At 35.2% G+C, this 18,347-nt stretch overlaps 1 protein-coding gene across 6 annotated transcripts in view; it reads right to left on the reverse strand.

Annotated features, from left to right (window-relative positions):
* Window positions 1-18,347, reverse strand: part of LOC150091205 (voltage-dependent calcium channel subunit alpha-2/delta-3-like) — a 1,918,419-nt gene that overhangs the window by 1,009,117 nt on the left and 890,955 nt on the right. For 4 of the 6 annotated variants that reach the window (XM_090374699.1, XM_090374695.1, XM_090374683.1 and 1 more), the window contains exon 16: window positions 16,787-16,816. The exons of the other annotated variants lie outside the window; for them this stretch is intronic. In XM_090374699.1, the coding sequence (XP_090230825.1) occupies window positions 16,787-16,816 (30 nt within the window). The remainder of the gene's footprint in view (window positions 1-16,786; window positions 16,817-18,347) is intronic. 6 annotated transcript variants of the gene reach the window in all.

Below are 18,347 nucleotides of genomic sequence, written 5' to 3' on the forward strand. Positions count from 1 at the left end.
ACTTTGCCAAGTTTTCTCTTGATGCTTTCATCCCCCAGATGAAGTGTGTGTGTGTGTGTTTAATAGCACATAAGCTACACTGGCTATAGTGCACCTGTCCATAGAGATGCATTAGGAAACAATTCAGAATTGAAGGCATTTCAATTTCATTTTAGAAAACTTCAGAATCAATGATAAATTCCAATTTTTTCCCGAAAGCTGAAAAGTTCATTAATATTTGCCTGTTCGCCAATAATATGCTCTAGTGATCTCGGCTGTTGAAGATTAAAGAAAGCAGGACTGACGTTTTTTCCTGTTGATAGTGAGAACAGTCAATAAGAATATGTTTGACTGTTAGTTGTGCTGGGCAGTTCGACACTAACTAAGATCGTCACCTGTAAGTAGATGGATATGGGTCAGATGAGTGCCCTATTCTTGCCTGTGCAAGTACCACTTCTTCCCTTCTCTCATTGTCCGGATGATCGAGTGCTAAAATTTTGGTTCCAGTTTCAACTGAAAAGGTTTATTATTAGTCAGGGTGTGCCATAGTTCTTTCCACTGTGCAAGGCATGCTGCTGCTATGATGACATTATAGTCGGAGGCTGGAATATGGATAGAAGTCAAATTTAAAGTTTAAGGATTTTTTGCAGATATATCTGCCAGTTCATTCCCCTTTATCCCTGAATGTGCTGGAATCCAACAAAAGTTCATTAATTGTTGATGATGTTCAATTTTCAAGAGCAACCTCCTGATTTGGGTGGTTAAAACAGGGCGGTGATTCATATAGGAGGGAATTTGCATTCCTCTAATTGAGCTGAGAGAGTCTGTGTAAGTAAATTAAATATTTTGGAGATGGGTAAAGTTTCAAATTTTCTAGAGCTAATTTTATTCCATGTAGTTCTGCAGAAAAGTTGCTATACGCTGGTGGAAGGGAAGCTGAAATGATAGTAGAGGAAAACACTGTGGCTGCTCCAATGGTTGATTGAGATTTGGACCCACTGATATATATTGGCAGGAAATCAACATAGCTCTGAATATGACTAACATGGAGATGTTTCAGGTTGAGAGTTGGTAGAAGATTCTTATCCCATTGAAGAAAATAAGTATCAAAGTTGATTTGAGGAGGAGGGAGTCCAAGGTGGAAGAAAGTAATTCATTACCTGTTGACTATTGTGAAGAGGAACTATCCAACTCTGTGATATTTCAAAAAGCCTACTGGCCTTATTTTATTAGGTTTATTTCTGTAGAGATTAGGTAGTTTTGAATTGAAGATGTATGGGTGAATAGCATGCAAACAGCAACTTTTTATTTTGGCTGCATACTTCGGTAGTAAAATTTTTCTGCGGTGGTGCAAAGGGGGTTCGTGAGCTTCAATATATAGACTATGAGTTGGATATGTCCTGAAGGCTCCAAGTGCAATCCGGAATGCACTGTGTTGTATAGGATCCAGCAAGCATAGTACACTCTTTCAGGCAGAATCGTAGACTGGAGCACCATAATCCAAACGGGATCTAATCGATGTTCTATATCAGGGGTGGCCAACAAGTCGATCGCGGCTTTAATTTCAGTTGATCGTGTCACGACGAATTTTAAATATACAAAAAAATAGATTAGTCAAAATCTAAATGTTGTTATTATTATGCACCCCACTGCATATGCTTATTACAAATCCATTGAACCACATGACTACTCTTGTTGCCACACAGCCACTAGGCTTCTCTTGCAAAAATTCATGCATTAAGTTGTGGAGAGCATAGTGTACGTGTCGAATTCTTATTTAACTAAATTAATATTAATAACTGGACAGTACTTATATATGTAAGGCCTCCGTAGCCGAGTGGGCAGGAGCGGGAGTGCAGTAGCACACGCTCTTTGAGTAGACCGGGGTTCAAGCCCCTGACTGCTGAATATGGTCGATCTGCCAACCCGCACTGGACCAGCGTGGCAGATTATGGTCCATTTCCCTCACCAAGAATTGTTGAGGAGGCTTCCATCCTGCAGTGGGTTGATAATGGCTGCACTTTACTTTTACTTTTACTTATATATGTTAATTTAATAACCTTTGATTTAAAATGAATACTACGAAAAAGAACAAAACGCATCATTTTCCTCAAGAATGGGAACTAGAATACTTTTTTTGTAATGATAAAAGAAAAATGTTGTTTGATTTGCAATGCTTCTGTGGCTATACTCAAAAAAGGAAATTTTGAAAGGCACTTCAAAGAACTCCATGGTAATGCCAATCAAATTTTCCAGCTAATAGTGACCATAAAAAATATATAAAAAGTTATATCCAGATTATTCACACAACTAAATTTCTTCATGACACCTAATTTACAATCTAAAGCAGTAACTGTAGCATCATTTAAAGTGAGTCATCTTGCAAAAAAATGCAAACCATTTTCTGATGGTCAATTCATCAAATATGCATTTTTAGAAATAACAGATTCTCTTTTTGAAAATTTTAAGAACAAAAATAAAATTAAAAGTGCTCTTCAAGATCTGCAATTATCTCGAAAAGCTGTGATGCGACGCATCAAAAAATGAGTAAAAATGCGAGTGAACAATTGCGCGTTCATATTGCTAATTATGTGTCCTTTTCTTTACAACTGGATGAATCTACAGACATCAGTGATACAGCTCTATTGCTCGTTTTTATTCGTATGGTTTTCGATGATTCTGCCACTGGAGAAGAACTGCTGAGTATGGTTTCGTTAAAAGAAAGAACTAGAGGTCTTGATATATTTAATGCATTCAAAAATTTTATTTACAAAATTAAATTACCACTATTTAAGCTCATATCAATAACAACAGATGGAGCTAAAGCAATGACGTCGCATCTTAACTGATTCATCGTATTGTGCCAAAAGGATGACGAATTCCCAGATTTTTTGAGTTACCACTGTATCATCCACCAACAAGTGTTAGTCAGCAAAAGATTAAATACTAAAAGTGTTATGGACATCGCTTTCAAAATCGTGAGTCAGAGGACAATCTCTTCAAAGGAGACTTTTCAAAATGCAACCCGATGAAAATGAACCAGATCTGAGTTTACACACAGATATGAAGTGGCTAAGCCGGAGTAAGTTTCTACAGAAATTTCGAAATTTAATGAATGAATTTAAAAAAATTGTTGATCAAAGGGGAGATGATTATCAGCAGCTACAATATACGGAGTGGTTGTGTGATCTGGCTTTTTTGGCGGTGTGATTTTTTTTTTTTTTGGCAGATTTTACCAGTAAATTAAGTTATTTGTTATTTTTTTGGTTTTTAGGAGCATTAGCAACTAAGGCCATATTGCTCCGGGAATATGCGGTGGTTATTCCCTGACCTTTCCGCATCCTCCGTATTTGGTGGTAACGAGCTCGAACCCCAGTCTAATCAAGAAGCGTGTGCTATGCACTGCTGCTGCTCCTTCCCACCTGGCTACGGGGTGCCGTAAATTAAGTGATCTGAATTTGGAATTACAAGGAAAAAAATAAAAATATGGGTGACATGATTAGTAGTATTTCTGCATATAAATATCAGTTTTTGGCAATGGCTAAGGATCTCAAAGAAAAAAAATTCGATCATCTTGCAAATATGCAAGATCAATTTGCAGAAATATTTATTATTATTATTATTAGCCGTATGGTGCAAGGAAGCCTAAGGCTTATGCTGCACCAGACAAAAATAATTTACCCTGAGGGAGAGAGAAGTAGAAGGAAATCACCAAGAAAGAGAAGAATGATGTTATCCAGTTCAGGATCCTGGGTGTGCCAAGCCCATACTCACCAGATGTGATATCCTGTTTTCGAATTTAATAGTGAAAATATGTTTCCAAAATTGAGAAAGTTGTGGCTGATTTTGAAACCAGATTCAGTGATTTTAAAACAATTGAAGACATCATCAATATATTTCTTATCCATTTAATGTCGACTTAGATACAAAACAAATTGCGGAAAAAAATCACTGAGATTTTTCACATGCAGAAAATATTACTTAAAAATGATATTATTACATTTCGAAACGATATCTTCCTAAAAGCCAGACCACCAGAAAAAGACTTTTGGAAATATGTTTGCCGAGAGAAGTAACCAAATGTAAAAAAATGCTGTCAACTGTTGAAATTCCTGTTTTGGCTCCACATAGCTATGCAAATCGGCCTTCTCTATTTGAAACAAACAAAGAATCGCTGTACTCTTACAGACTTGCATACATAAGATTCTTTACTGTTGGCCTTATCACAGTATATCCCCGATTTTGAAAATTTGGTAGATGACAAGAAGCCACAAACTTCACATAAATTAAAAATTTAACTATATGTTAATTTAAAATAATAATTCTGAATTGTATTTAATTTTAAAATTTATAAACAATAATTTTCAATATGTGTTGATTAACTTTTTTAGCTATGTGCAATGAAATTCTTGAGATGGCAGATTGTGGCACATTTTGAAGAAAAAAAAGTAGATTGCATCACAAATTAAGTTGGCTAACCCTGTCCTATATAATTGAAAAAATGAGGAATGATCTGATCCCCAAGACAGGGTGGATAAAGCTCTTAGTATGTTGAGCTTTTTGAGACAGGTATTACGTACAAATTTAATAAGTTCAAGGAAGTTTAACTTCTTCTCAAAGGTTAATCACGAGGATCTAACGTCGGCAATCAGAATGGTAAAGTCTGACATGTGAAGTTCGGGATCTGTATGTAATTTGTGTTGATTGCACAAATGACAGTTTTCTGTTGTGAAAGATTATAGCCATTGAGCACTGCCCACTTTTGTATTTTATTTAATGATATCTGCAATTGACATTCAATAGATCTCATGTTCTGAGAATGGCAAGAAAGAGAGAGAGATCGTCAACATAAACGTAAGACTCAACAGTATTTGGAAGTTCTTTTGCAATAGAGTCAATTCTAAGGGCAAAAAAGGGTTGTGCTCAATACAGACCCTTGCAGAATGGCTATAATCTGTAAGAATGTCGTAGAAAGGGAGTTAAAATATTGTACTTGATAAGAACGACTCCATAAAAAGCTTTAATGAATATAGGCAGGTTGCCTTGTAGACCAAGGGCATGCAGGTCTCTAACAATGCTGTGATTCCAGGTAGTATCAAATGCCTTCTCTATGGAGACCATAACAAGGTGTTCATTTTTCACAAAGGCATTGCAAATTGCGGACTCAACCTTGGGCGCCTCCGTAGCCCAACACCGGGGTTCAAGCTCGTGACCACCAAATGCTGAGGATGCGGAAAGGTCAGGGAATGACCACCGCATATACCTGGAGCAGTATGGCCTTAGTTGCTAATGCTCCTAAACACCAACAGACCTGTTTTGGCTTTTGCCAAAACAGGTCTGTTGACTATTACTCATTAGATTTTGGTCTTCAACGATCCAAACGAGTCATTGGATCATTTTCTCAAGGATTTTACCGAGGCAACTGGAGAGGGAAATCAGCCGGTAACTATGGCATGGTGCTAAGATATCGGATATGTGTTTTCCAGAAATATTCGATTATAAAATAAAAGCAGCAGTTGTAAATGTTTGTCATCAAGGTGCTGTAACATATTCCATCGGGCCCTGCTGCACTGTTGCATGCTGCTCTAATGGCTTGTAGAAGTGCCAAATACTGAAGAGGTTGGTTCTATGGTAAGATTAGAGAGAGGTGCAAAAGTTGGCTGTTCAATGATGTTTTTGATTTTCTAGAATTCCGAGGAATAGCTTGATGCCACTGAAACTTGAGCAAAGGTTTTGCCCAAAGCATTCACTATAGCTAGAGGAGCAAAGAGTTCTTTTCCATTCCAGGAAAGCATTGTGGAAGGGATGGTCGGAAACTTTCCAGAAAGCTGTCTAATTTTCTTCCATATTAATTTCGAGTCAGTGTTTCTATTTACAGTGGATGCAAATTGAGTCCAGGAATCCTTTTTGGCTTGTCTTTGAATGAGACATGCTCTTGCCCTTAGTTTCTTATAGTTAATGAGATTAACTGTTGTTGGTGATCATCAAAATAAATTCCAGGATTTATTTTTTTACCCTCTTTGCTTTCATGCATTCTTCATTCCACCAGTAGGTAAAATGGTGTTGGGCCATAGGATTCTTTGATGGAATAGAGTTTTTAGCTGCTGATAACAAGTGGGATGTGATATATGCCTTTACTTCATCAATGGGCTGTAATCATATAATTTCCTCATTCAGGGTGATAGCTGACTGAAATTTGACCCAGTTGGCACAAGAAAATTTCCATTTTCTGCAGGGTTCAGCTAATGGTGGTTGTGCAGTGAGCATATTACAAATAATTGGGAAATGATCGCTGCCCATGGGATCATTTATAACAGACCATTCCATGACTGGAAACAGTACTGGGAGCATATTGAGAGATCAATTGCAGAAGTTTGTCCAGTTGGCAATTGTATGTGAGTAGGTTCACCTGTATTAAGAATGGTAAGGTTTTGCCTATCCAGAATGGTTTCAATCAGTCGGCCATGTATATCTAATTTAGAAGATCTCCATAAGGGGTGGTGACCATTGAAATCCCCCAACAAACAGACAGGAGAAGATAGCTGCATTAGAAGGTTTTCCAGATCTTGGTAAGAGAAGGTATGATTTGGTGGAAGATAAATTGAAACTAGTGTTATCGCAATCTGAGTAATGAAAAGTAACTGAAAATAAAAACGTAAATGAAACGTTTGGGTGGACACTGTTTGTTGTTTTTGTGCAATATAGGCATAGGTACATTTGGGCATAACAGGAACAATTATTTTCCTCGCTTCTTGATAGCTTACCTTGTTCTCAACCTTATATTTAACAATTTTTTTTAAGTTTTCCATCTGTCACAAGTTTTGGAATATGCAGGATGGCTGCCTTTGCAATTGGGACAGTTCATTTCTGTTGACAAACATTCAGACTGAGTATGACTGGAAGATCCACATTTTGGACAAACTGGGTTTCCTCTGCATGTCGTCTGAGAGTGGCCATACTTTTGGCACTTGTAACATCTCAAGGGACAGGGTATGTATGTATGTATGTATGTATGTATGTATGTATGTATGTAAGATGGTACGTTTGGGGAATTAAACATAAGGATAATATTCCTAGTGGGTGTAAGGTTATTACCTTTTTTAATCATGATTCTTTTTGCTGCAATAATATTTTGATTCTGAAGTTCTTGAGTTATTTCATCCTCCGTCACGTTCAACAGATCCCAGCTAGATATCACACCTTTAGATGCATTTAGTGTTTTATGGGGAGATACACTTACCTGCAAAATTTGTGAGATGAAAAAGTTTCTCTGAATTTCTCTAAAAAGGCTACAATCTCCAGGTTGTAGCCTTTTTAGAGTCTTGGAAGATCCAGCAATACTCTCCAGGTTTTTCTGGATGAGGAAAGGAGATAACTTGTTGACAGGTTGGTCTGAAAGTGAGTGCATAATTAGAAATGCAGGAAACTCTATTGTCGGTAAATTAGTTTTCAACCTCAGTATCATTCTCTGGCCAAGCGCTTGTCGGCTCTAGAGGTGGAAACACATTTTGCTCCATATTTGCCCCTTTTGGCCCTTAGCAAATGATCTTTACTGCCAAGGTTTCCAGCCCCGCCACGGGGAGGCAGGAGCAGTGTCTGGTGTGATCAAGTGAAACATAGTAGGGAGTTAGTAATAAAACAATGAAAAAAAAAAAAAAAAAAAAAAAAGAAAGGTGGCTTTCCTTTCTTGCTCTGTGCAAGTACTTTTGTGGCAAGAGCTATTATTAAATAAACAGATTGCTTAACGAGACAAACATAAAGGAACTATATATCACTTTTAAGAAATCACACTGAAAGTCACAGAGAAATCGCTCAGTCACGAACACTTGGCATCCAGGGCCCCCAGATGAACTAGAATGCATTTAAAACTACAGCTCACCTTGGTGAATAACTAATTACCTTCTACCTTCACTGTCACCCTCCCCATTCAACAGCAAACAAGCCACTACACACTGCTGACACTTTCTCTGAATCTGCATGAGATCAACTTTATGCAAATCCTTATTGCAAGTTAACATTAGGGCTCCTTGCACCTTTGTGTGGGATGATTTAACACTCCTGACTGCTGTTAACCCTGACCTGACCAAGGTAGGATTATGCTAATGACTAGACTGTATCACAGGTGACACTGGTTCATACAACTCATCAAACCCCATTGCGCAGTGGGATCACTCACTGTCACCAGTGGCACACTCAGCTCGGTGCAGCATCACCTCTATCAGGCCCACTGCTAATCCCTGGTCCTCAAAGGTTGGAAAATTTCCCAGCATGGGATGCTCTATCTAATGGTGCCAACCACCACTAACAACTAACCTTAGGGTTATTGGTGTTTGGTACCACTAACCCTAATCCTTAAGATAGGATCAATGGTGGCACTCGGATATTCTGACAGTACAGGATCCACACTGGTGGAACTTCTTGTTCCAGAGAATTTCCTAAGTAGAAAGACAGAAGTAACAGGAAAACTGCCAAAAGCGGTTTCCCTGTAGTAATCGATTTCTACCATTTCCAATCACTCTATTCCTTCTGTCTATTTTTTTTTTCCTCCTCTCATAGGCTGCCCCCATTTCTGCCTGGTAGTGGTGGGCTGCCCCATGACAGCTGGCCACCTCCTCATGGCTAGGGATAGGAATAAGGAAGCAGCATGCATTTTTTTGACACATATATTACACCTCAACATTATATGCTGACTAGCTCTATAGAGTTTCTGTATCATCACAAGAGATATCTTGCAAAGTTGATGGGAAATTCTGGTGCCACCTGAACCAATACACAATAAAATCATCTGAAAAACTTTTATTTTCTTTGACATCATTTTAAAGACTAGTCAATTAACCAACATTCTAGTGACATTTTCCAATAACATAAACTGCTCATTACACAGATGACATGGTTCGGTAGCCAGATCCACTGATGATGCAATATTAAAAAGGAGGGGAGGTACTATAATGTTAAAGAGGAGGTGCTTAGTAATAAACAGAATATTATTTATTTATCACTGCATAACTTTTGGCATCGGTCAGATTGTCTTAAAAAAATTACTTAAAAAAAAAGTCACCTTTAATGGTCTAATATGTGCACTTATTATATGTTACTATTCGTGACATATATTTTGTGCATTTTAATTCTGAATATTTCTATATTTTATTTTATGTTTTATTTTTAGATGCAGTTCAAAATCTATTCCAGATATTAAAACTGAAAGCATGAGAAATATGTAACCAATATTGTAGGATACTGCATATTCCAGATACCACCTTTCAAGATAACATTATCCATAATAAAATTATTCACACACTCACCAACGTACAATAAAACTAGTAGGATTTCTTTTACGAATATAAATAAATAAATATAAGTGATACATACTTCATAATATTAAAATACGATAAAAATAATGCACAACCTAAAGCAATAAAAACAGAACATTATACAGTAAAACTGGTGAAGTTGACTAATTGTCATAACTGACCTGCAGTTTTTACACAGAACCAGCAAAAATTGTATTAATTTATATATAACCAACTGCTTTTAAGTCAGCCACCTAGCTGTCTTGTATGTTGTCCACCTTATTACACTACATGCAGTAAGGTGGACAACATACTTCTGCACATATTTTTACCTTTCTTTGTTGGACACAAAAAAAAAATTGTATTGCCTAGCCTACCTGCATAAATGAAACATTTTCACCTATTTATTTATCCCTTGTACCTGTGAAGCATCATTTCTGCTCTTCCTTTATATTTTGAAAGTACAGCCATAAAAACATCAGTTCACTCACTTCTGGCATACAAAACACACCAATATGCCCAGTCATGGCATATTTCTTGAATATACTAAATTTATTTTTTAAAAAAAGTTCAAATATTAAAATGAAACATTAAAATAATAAAAATCACACAATTTCCATTATTTGAAATTGCTTCTCCACTATATTTATTTCTTATTTGAAATATACTTCTCCAAGTACCTATGCTTCTGAGTACATGGTGCCATATAAACCTAAAATGTTAATAAAATTACATGAAAGAATTTAATGTGTTAAATACTGAGTAAAAAAAAAAAAACATTCTGAAGGATTTTATAGACAAGGTTGTTAACCGATGAACAATTACTCAACAGTTTAGGGCAGCAAAGCCAACAGATGGAAACATTAGCAAAAGAAATACAATTTGTATGACCTAGGAGGAGAATTGCAGCAATAAAAGAAAATGCAAAGTACATAAAAAAGACAATGAAACTGTTAATTTCCACATTCTAAAATTTTTCCAGAAATGTTGGCAAATGAGTGTCTAGAATCCAAGGTACAGAACAAATTTCAGATCCATTCCTTTCTGTTTAAGCAGCAGTACTAGACATGAAAGATGAAAAAGAGTGGGAGTCAAAACTACTGTCTGTTGAGTGAATACTTTCCTGAAAACCAGATAAAAGCAGAAGGGGTATTATTATATAAACAGATCTCAGCAAAAGTTTGGTGCAGAAAGGTGAAGTGAAAAACTTTCCAGAGAAAGATTAATACTTTTGGAGGTACAGACTATTGGAGATAAACTGAAACCTTTAGTGATCTACAATGTTACAGAACCTTCTTGGTTTTGGTGTTTTTCCAAAAATTTCTTGTCTATTGGTGTTGCAATAAGAAGGCAAGATAGCTAACAACATTCAAAGAATGGCTTAGAACTGCTGTGAACTTGTGAACTAGCACATGAAGAAAGAAAATCATATCCTGCTTTCTGATAATGCTACCATTTTATTGAATTTTTGATATTAGTAAAATAATAAGAGGAGTTTACCTGAATATAGTACGTAGAACACTTCCGTATGATACCCTCCAGAAATTAAACCGAAAAAAATCGACAACTTACCGGTACATTAGAGTAAAATATAAATAATTAAATCATCAATTTAACACAATTCAAATCAATTTAAAACAATTAAAAATCAAATTAACGCAATTAAAGGAATCTAACGAAAATATTCAAAACGATTTTCCTTCCTGAAGCTGACAACGCTATTCAACCGTATGTCGTGTTCACAGAATGAAATTGAGGTAAACTCCTCTTATTATTTTACTAATATTATTATCAACGTAAAACATATTGAGTAGTACAGCTCTGATTCATACTATCTAATGAATTTTTGATGGAAAATTCAACAAAAGTAATGAGCAATCATTACTTTTGAACATCCAAAGTTCAAATACAAAATCGGGGATTAATATGAGCTGTTAAAGCCCATTACTGCAAGAAGATTCAACAGTATCATATAACAAATGCAAAAAACTGCAGTACAAAATCAGAATTTCATAAATCAGTACTTAATGCAATTCAATGATTAACAATGTGTTGGAGGAAATTTCAAAAGAAACTATTGTGAAGTGCTTTTGAAATGCAAGTTTTTAATACCAAGTGGAAGAAGACTAATATGTGGAGAATACAGGTATAGCTGAAGTGGCTTGTCTTCTTCTGCTGAATATTCAAAAGAAGAGGATCTTTGTCAATGAGATGGAATATACTGATACTCACTTAATGTTGATGCACTTATTGTTTGGGTACTTACCACTTAAGACAAATTTTTTAAGAGATTAAAGGACCACTCCAGAAATAATTATGGATTGATAATGGTGATGATATAAGGCATAATGAATGATAAACACATAAGCCCACTTCCAATTAACAAAGATGGTATGATATGTGTAACACAGTCAGAGTACTCTTCAACTATCAACCTCGATCATAATGATATTTCAATTTATCAATGGCATTTGAACAGTGGATTGCTGCTAAGATGATAACAAAGCAAATTAATATCAGTGGCTATTTTGCTGTAAACAAAAGCTTGCTGGTTATTCTCAGTTCATATAATTTTATATAATGCTGTTTAGTTAGCAATGCTCTAAACAGTGTTTTGAACTTCTGAGTGATCATTAAAATTCATAAATAGAAATACTCATCTCTTTCACATTCTTCAAATTCACTGATTTGATATTAAACTTGTAATTAAACAAGAAGTCAGAGTTTAAAACAAAATACTGATTCAATAAGCTTAACATGATGGCAAAAGTAATACAATATACTTCAGAAACAAAAATGGGAAATATTAACACTATTTTCTGAAAGTCAGCCACATTTAAGTAGAACCATGGGTAGCCAACATAAGAGGTTTCACTGCAGCTGGTTGTAGAGAAATAGAAAGTGTGGTATTTATAGAGTGCAATGTCTGTATGTAGAGTGTTATCAACAATGTTGTTATTGTTGTTGAGACAGCCCAATAATTAAAATATCATCCTGGGAAGAGCATTCTAACACAGTTAAAAAAAAAAAAAAAAGAAGCCAATTATGGACATAGAATACTTTTGGGAACACGGACATTACATATCTTCCAGTTATGCAGTCATCTTCATCAATACCTTACATAAATTCTAACATGGTAAATGGCTGTAGAATCTATACGCAGTGTAAAGGAATTTAATTATGCATTGGTAATGCACACACAATTTCTACTACCAAGGTAGTTAGTTTTATGCATCATTTTAATTATATCTCATATTGTAAATACCTTCACAATGAGCTGCCATGGCATTGCACTACCTTGAATAAGTAACGCTTCACCTATGGAGAAGACTAATGTTACTTATTCTCGGCAGATACCACCACATTAGTCCTCTCCACAGGGAAGCGTTACTTATTTAAGGTAGTGCAATACCATGTCAACGTGTCATATTAAACATAACACTTTATAATATGATTATAATTAAAAATAGTCACTTATTTTAGATTGCTTTAACTAATCACTACAAAGTCTATTTATAGATTTTTCAATATTGTATAACAGTCTATATTCACAATCACTTGCACCAGTTTCTTCAACACTCTCTTCAGGATGGCTATAGCTTCATGAGTTTGCTGTTTTGTAAATGGAATCTGTTCGGGTTCATCTTCATTTTTCTCCTCCTCCCAGGCGAAATTATCAATAACAAACTGGGCAATTTCTTCATCCATTAAAGCTGTACTAACTTGTAGATCACCATCAATGTCCACCCAATCATTAAACTCCTGTTCCCCCATGTCTTCAGGCTTCTTCAATGTGATCAGTATCCTGACTTAGTTGCCCATCATGAATAATTAATCCACATTTTTTGAAACAGTTGCTAATGCAGCTTTCGGAAACTTCATTTCAGGCACTCATTGTCATATGAAGTGCATCTAAAACAGTTATCTGCTTTGCGATATTGGATGATGTTCCCACACCATCTATAGACTAGATGATTCTTCGCCTCATATCCAATCTATAAAAGGTCTTAAAGGTTCTTATCATTCCCTGGTCAAGAGGTTGAATGAGTGATGTGGTATTTGGAGGTAGAAAAACTAATTCAATGTTTTTGAAAGTCAACTTTGGATGAGCTGGGCAGTTATCCAAAAACAATGCATTTTTTTTTTTTTTTCTTATCTAACTGCAAATCCTATTTATGAAGATAATCTTCAAATAAAGAAGCTGTCATTCAAGCATTGGCATTATTGGCATATTCGGCAGGCAGCTGTTTTACTCATTTAAAACATCTAGGCGATTTACTCTTGCCTATAATTAATGGTTTCATCTTGATTGTTCCCATCATGTTCCATGTTAAAAGAACTGTAATCCTGCACTTTTCTTCTTTCCTGCAGATGCAGAGGAATTTTTAAAAATTATGCAATGGTCTGGGGAAGCTCTGTAGTACAACCCCATTTCATCTGTATTAAAAATTTCTTCAGGATTATAAGTGCTTAACACAGTTTACCAAGAGGTTTTCAACCAGATGTCAGCTGCAGAACCCTATTTTTTCTCCGTGAAGTTTTTTTGTAAACAATATCATGCTTCTTTTTCCATCTTGTCAGCTATTCTTCTGTCGCCTTAAACTCTTCATGTAGTTTTTCAGCAAAATCACTAGCTTTTTGAAGAAGAATGCTACAATTGATCAGTGCATTACCTGAGCTGGCCTGTTTGAACCAAATGAACAGAGCTTTGTCTACTATTTGGCATTTCCCTTCATACTTCCTTTTTCTGGTTTCACTAATCACATTAGTGTTTAATGTGTGACATGATTTTAATAATTTTGATAAAGATGACTGAGGCACTCCTAATTTTACTGCAGCTTCCCTTTGAGACATATTGCCTAAGTTTAACTTATTGCATGTTTCTATAATTTGTAACTTATCTTTTACACTCAAATTCTCTCTCTTTCTGTTCACTGACTTTTTTTGGTAGTAAAATTTAAAACACAGTAAAAAAGATAAGCGTTAATCAATAACAAAGCACACGGCAAACACAAATTAGAACTAACACGACACATGCAAGTGTGATGAAGTTTAGATATAGAAATAAAGAGCAGATTTCAGTGAAGAGGAAACACATTTCACTATAATAACGTGAAAACACAGAATTCCAGCTATCGGCATTAACACAAATGCAATAAGATCAAGTTTACTATCTGTTTATTGCACTAACAGAAAAGCCCAATAAACTGGAAACTCGTGCTTTAAAAAATATCACAGAGGTGTTCACAATTGATTCTTATAACTAAAGATGTGATTGTAATAAATGATGCAAGTGTAGTGCATTTTATTAATTTGAATTGGTTCTTCGAAATTTGATTCTATAAAGCGGCTGATTTTAATAACCAGTGATCACTATAACTGGAACTTATTGTAATTAAAACTATCTTGGTAGTACAAATGATGTGCATGCATTACCCATGCATAATTAAACTCCTTCATACTCTTAGGTATTTAGCCAAGAAATATCTTTTAGATTAAACCATGCCCACCATCAGGCATCTCTCATATTGTGGAGTTATACTTCATATCTTGGGTTGTTACTATTTCAACAACAGGGTACCTCCCCACCCACTGTTAAGAAGCCAATAAACTTCGAAATTTCGAAATGGTGATGTCTGGATGGTGATATCTTCTGAGAATAAGTAACATTAGTCTTCTCCATAGGGTGAAGCATTATTATTTGAGGTAGTGCAATACCATGGCAACTCATTGTGAAGGTATTCAGAACATGGGATATAATTAAAACAATATATAAAAACTACCCTGGTAGTTTTAATGTACTACTTTCTACTACTTGGTAGTAGAAATGATGTGTGTGAATTACTCATGCATAATTAAACTCCTTCATACCTTAGACTTTTAGCCAAGAAATATCTTTTATATGCAGTGTGATCAAAAAGTGCAGGGACTGTGTTTTCACACTTGAAACTCAAGCATCATAAAAAGATTGGTTGACACACATCAACAAACATCTACACAAAGGTATTTTATCTATTTAACTGCATTTTAAAATCAGTAATTTTACTAAACAGTGAATTTGCATCAAATTTTATTTCAAATTACAGAAAAGTTCAACAGAAACCCACAAAATACTAAAAACAGCTTTCTGTAAATTCAAAGACTTTTTAATGGTTTTCAAAATTTAAAAAAGGGAAGTTTAATAATCACTACAGAATCAAAAATGGGAAATACTAAAACTAATTCTATAAGTTTAAATAGTCCAACTCCAAAAACCAATGTTTCAATCATTCATGTCTGTGATATGATCAGGAGTGATCAACATTTACCTATCCATGAAGTTGCTAGTGAAACTAGTATTTCTTATGGTCAATCAATTTTAATACAAGATTTGGGAATGCAACTCATTCTATCTGAGTTTGTGCTTGGCATCCTCACTGATGGTCACAGAGTGGTGAGCTCTCACATGTCAGGATCTTAGCATCAATGTGCTACTCACCAATACTTTATTTCTTCCATCATTACTGGTGATGAATTATGAGTGTGGCTATGACCCAAAAACAAAAGCCCAGTTATCTCAATGGAAGATTCTGTCTTCTCAAAGGCATAAAAAAGCAAGACAAACTTCAATCAAATAAAGATCATGTTTATCACATTTTTTTTGACTCACAGTAATTTTCTTTATAAACTGTCTCCAAAGGTCAAACAATAAATTCTAAAAAGCAGTGACGATTGTGTGATGCTGTTTGGCAAAAACAACTGAAAAAGTTGGCTTTGGAGAATTGCCACTCACATTCCAATGCCCATGAACACTCAGTGCTTTCCATTCAACAGTTTCTTGTGAAGCACTCCAATGTAGCCCCATCTGCCAAACTCACTAGATTCAGCTTCCCTATGATCATTTTATTTATTTGTTTATTTTTTAAAAAATTATTTATTTATTTTTTTGTTATTGTTGTTCCTCAAAATTCAAGCCCACTTCAAAAGGTCATTGAATCATCAGTGTATAGTGTCAAGGAAGTGCCAGTAAGCTTCATCATTTCTTAAATATTATTCATCAACAAACTTTTTAAAAACACCTCATAATTTGCAATCTAGTGAGTGCAACATTAGCCATGATAGGGGATACCACATTCAATCTACCTTTCATCAGTTGTGTTTAGGCACAATGGACAATTATTAATGGTGGCTTGACGTTGCCCAACCTTCCAGCCTGCAGACATGTAGAAACTTCTATTTATCATAACTCTTATTGCAATACAATGGTTCTTGGACTTGAGATTTTTTTCTGGTCAGTGTGTGAATAACATTTTTATGGATACATTTTCCAACCTTCCATGGCCTTTTTAGTGAAAGAGATCAGCAAGAAGTATCAATGTAAATTTAATAATGAGGAGCAATTACTGCTAATAAACAATGAGTTTAAACCTTATGAAAAATGGGAGGATCTGGGTTTAACAACTCCCACAATATAATTTTATTAAAATAGCATTACATGACTACAACAGTTTCCTACAGAATAATGTGCCAATACTTACCGGTGCAGAGGGAAGTACAGTTGGTAAACTCTGCAAGATGTGAGAAGTAGGGGAACAGGAAGGAACAAAGCAACGGAAGAAGGTGAGGAAAGAGGGAAAAAAAAAAGAGAGAAACAGGTGTCAGTGCCATGCATGCATGGTATGATGTGACTACACTATGTCAGTATCCCATGGAGTGAGAGGCATCAAAATGAAATGAGCAAAAAAAATGTGCACTGTACTGTAAATACTTTTAATTACTAAAGCAAACAGCAAACTAAAAACAAAAATGCACTAATACATACATATATAAATGCTCATGAGCGTGCACGTACAGACACACACACACACACAACTAAAACTGGTCACAAAAGAAATCAAATGATACTGAAAAGCCAATAAAAGATTTTTTTAAGTGGTGTATTCATATCTAACAGACCACCAACTATTAATATTATCAATTTCTTCATTTAAATCAGATTAAGTCTGCACTTTTCATTTCAGTTTTTCACCCAAAAAAAAAGTACTACTTTCATAAATATAAGCAGGATTGCTACTATTTAACTTTTTTTTGTTTGTTTCTACTATAAATTCATACTTTGCTATTTTTCAAACATGACATTTAATCTCTAATTATTGAAATAACTCCATGAATGTAAATAGTATTATAGATTGATAATGTTTTACAATATTTATATTTCTATGTACCAGATTTCAAGAGATTTTTTTTACAATATTCAATTTGGAAATTCAGTATTAAATCATATTAAATTTCATTTACTAGTTTATGCAGCTACAATATAGTTTCTTCATTCTTATTACTAAAAGGTCCATGTTAATACATATTGCAAACCTAAATAACATACTACTACCTGAAATTTATTTGATATTAAATAAAAGAAGTGAATTCAGTATGCATGAATAAATTTTCAAGAATATGTAGTGGGGCACAGATGCTCCTAAAAATTCAAAGAATTTGAAGAAAGTTAAGGGTAAGAGAGAGAGAGAGAGAACTAAATGATTCGAGAATTATTTATATAATAAAAAAGAACTGCAAACATAAATTTAACAATTTAAATTCCCTTTTATTATTGTTGCTCATATTATTTCTCCCTGATTGGGGGAGTCCATCCTGTGACGGGTACTGCTACCAAGTACAAAAGGTGATTGTTTATGTCTGGTGTTACCGTTGGTCGAGGAACTCTCTGACTATCCTACAGGTGTTCAGAATTGCAACTTTCTGGCAGCGCCTCTGTAGCCAGGTGGGAAGGAGCAGCAGTGCGTAGCACACGCTTCTTGATTAGACCGGGGTTCGAGCCCATCACCACCAAATACGGAGGATGCGGAAAGGTCAGGGAATGACCACTGCATATTCCAGGAGCAATATGGCCTTAGTTGCTAATGCTCCTAAAAACCAAAATAACAACAACAACAGCGACTTTCTGGAGTTCTTTGTAGGTATCACCCAAAAAAAATAAAAGAAGTGAATTTGTGCTCAACCAATGCATATCAATAGTTCTCTGGGAGACCTATTGCTGCTAGGTTGTTATGTAAGGTCACTGGCAGCATAGCAGTGGTTGAC

This window comes from Mastigoproctus giganteus, chromosome 1 (assembly GCF_048544385.1).
Source record: "Mastigoproctus giganteus isolate SK-2022 chromosome 1, ASM4854438v1, whole genome shotgun sequence".
NCBI lineage: Eukaryota > Metazoa > Arthropoda > Arachnida > Uropygi > Thelyphonidae > Mastigoproctus > Mastigoproctus giganteus.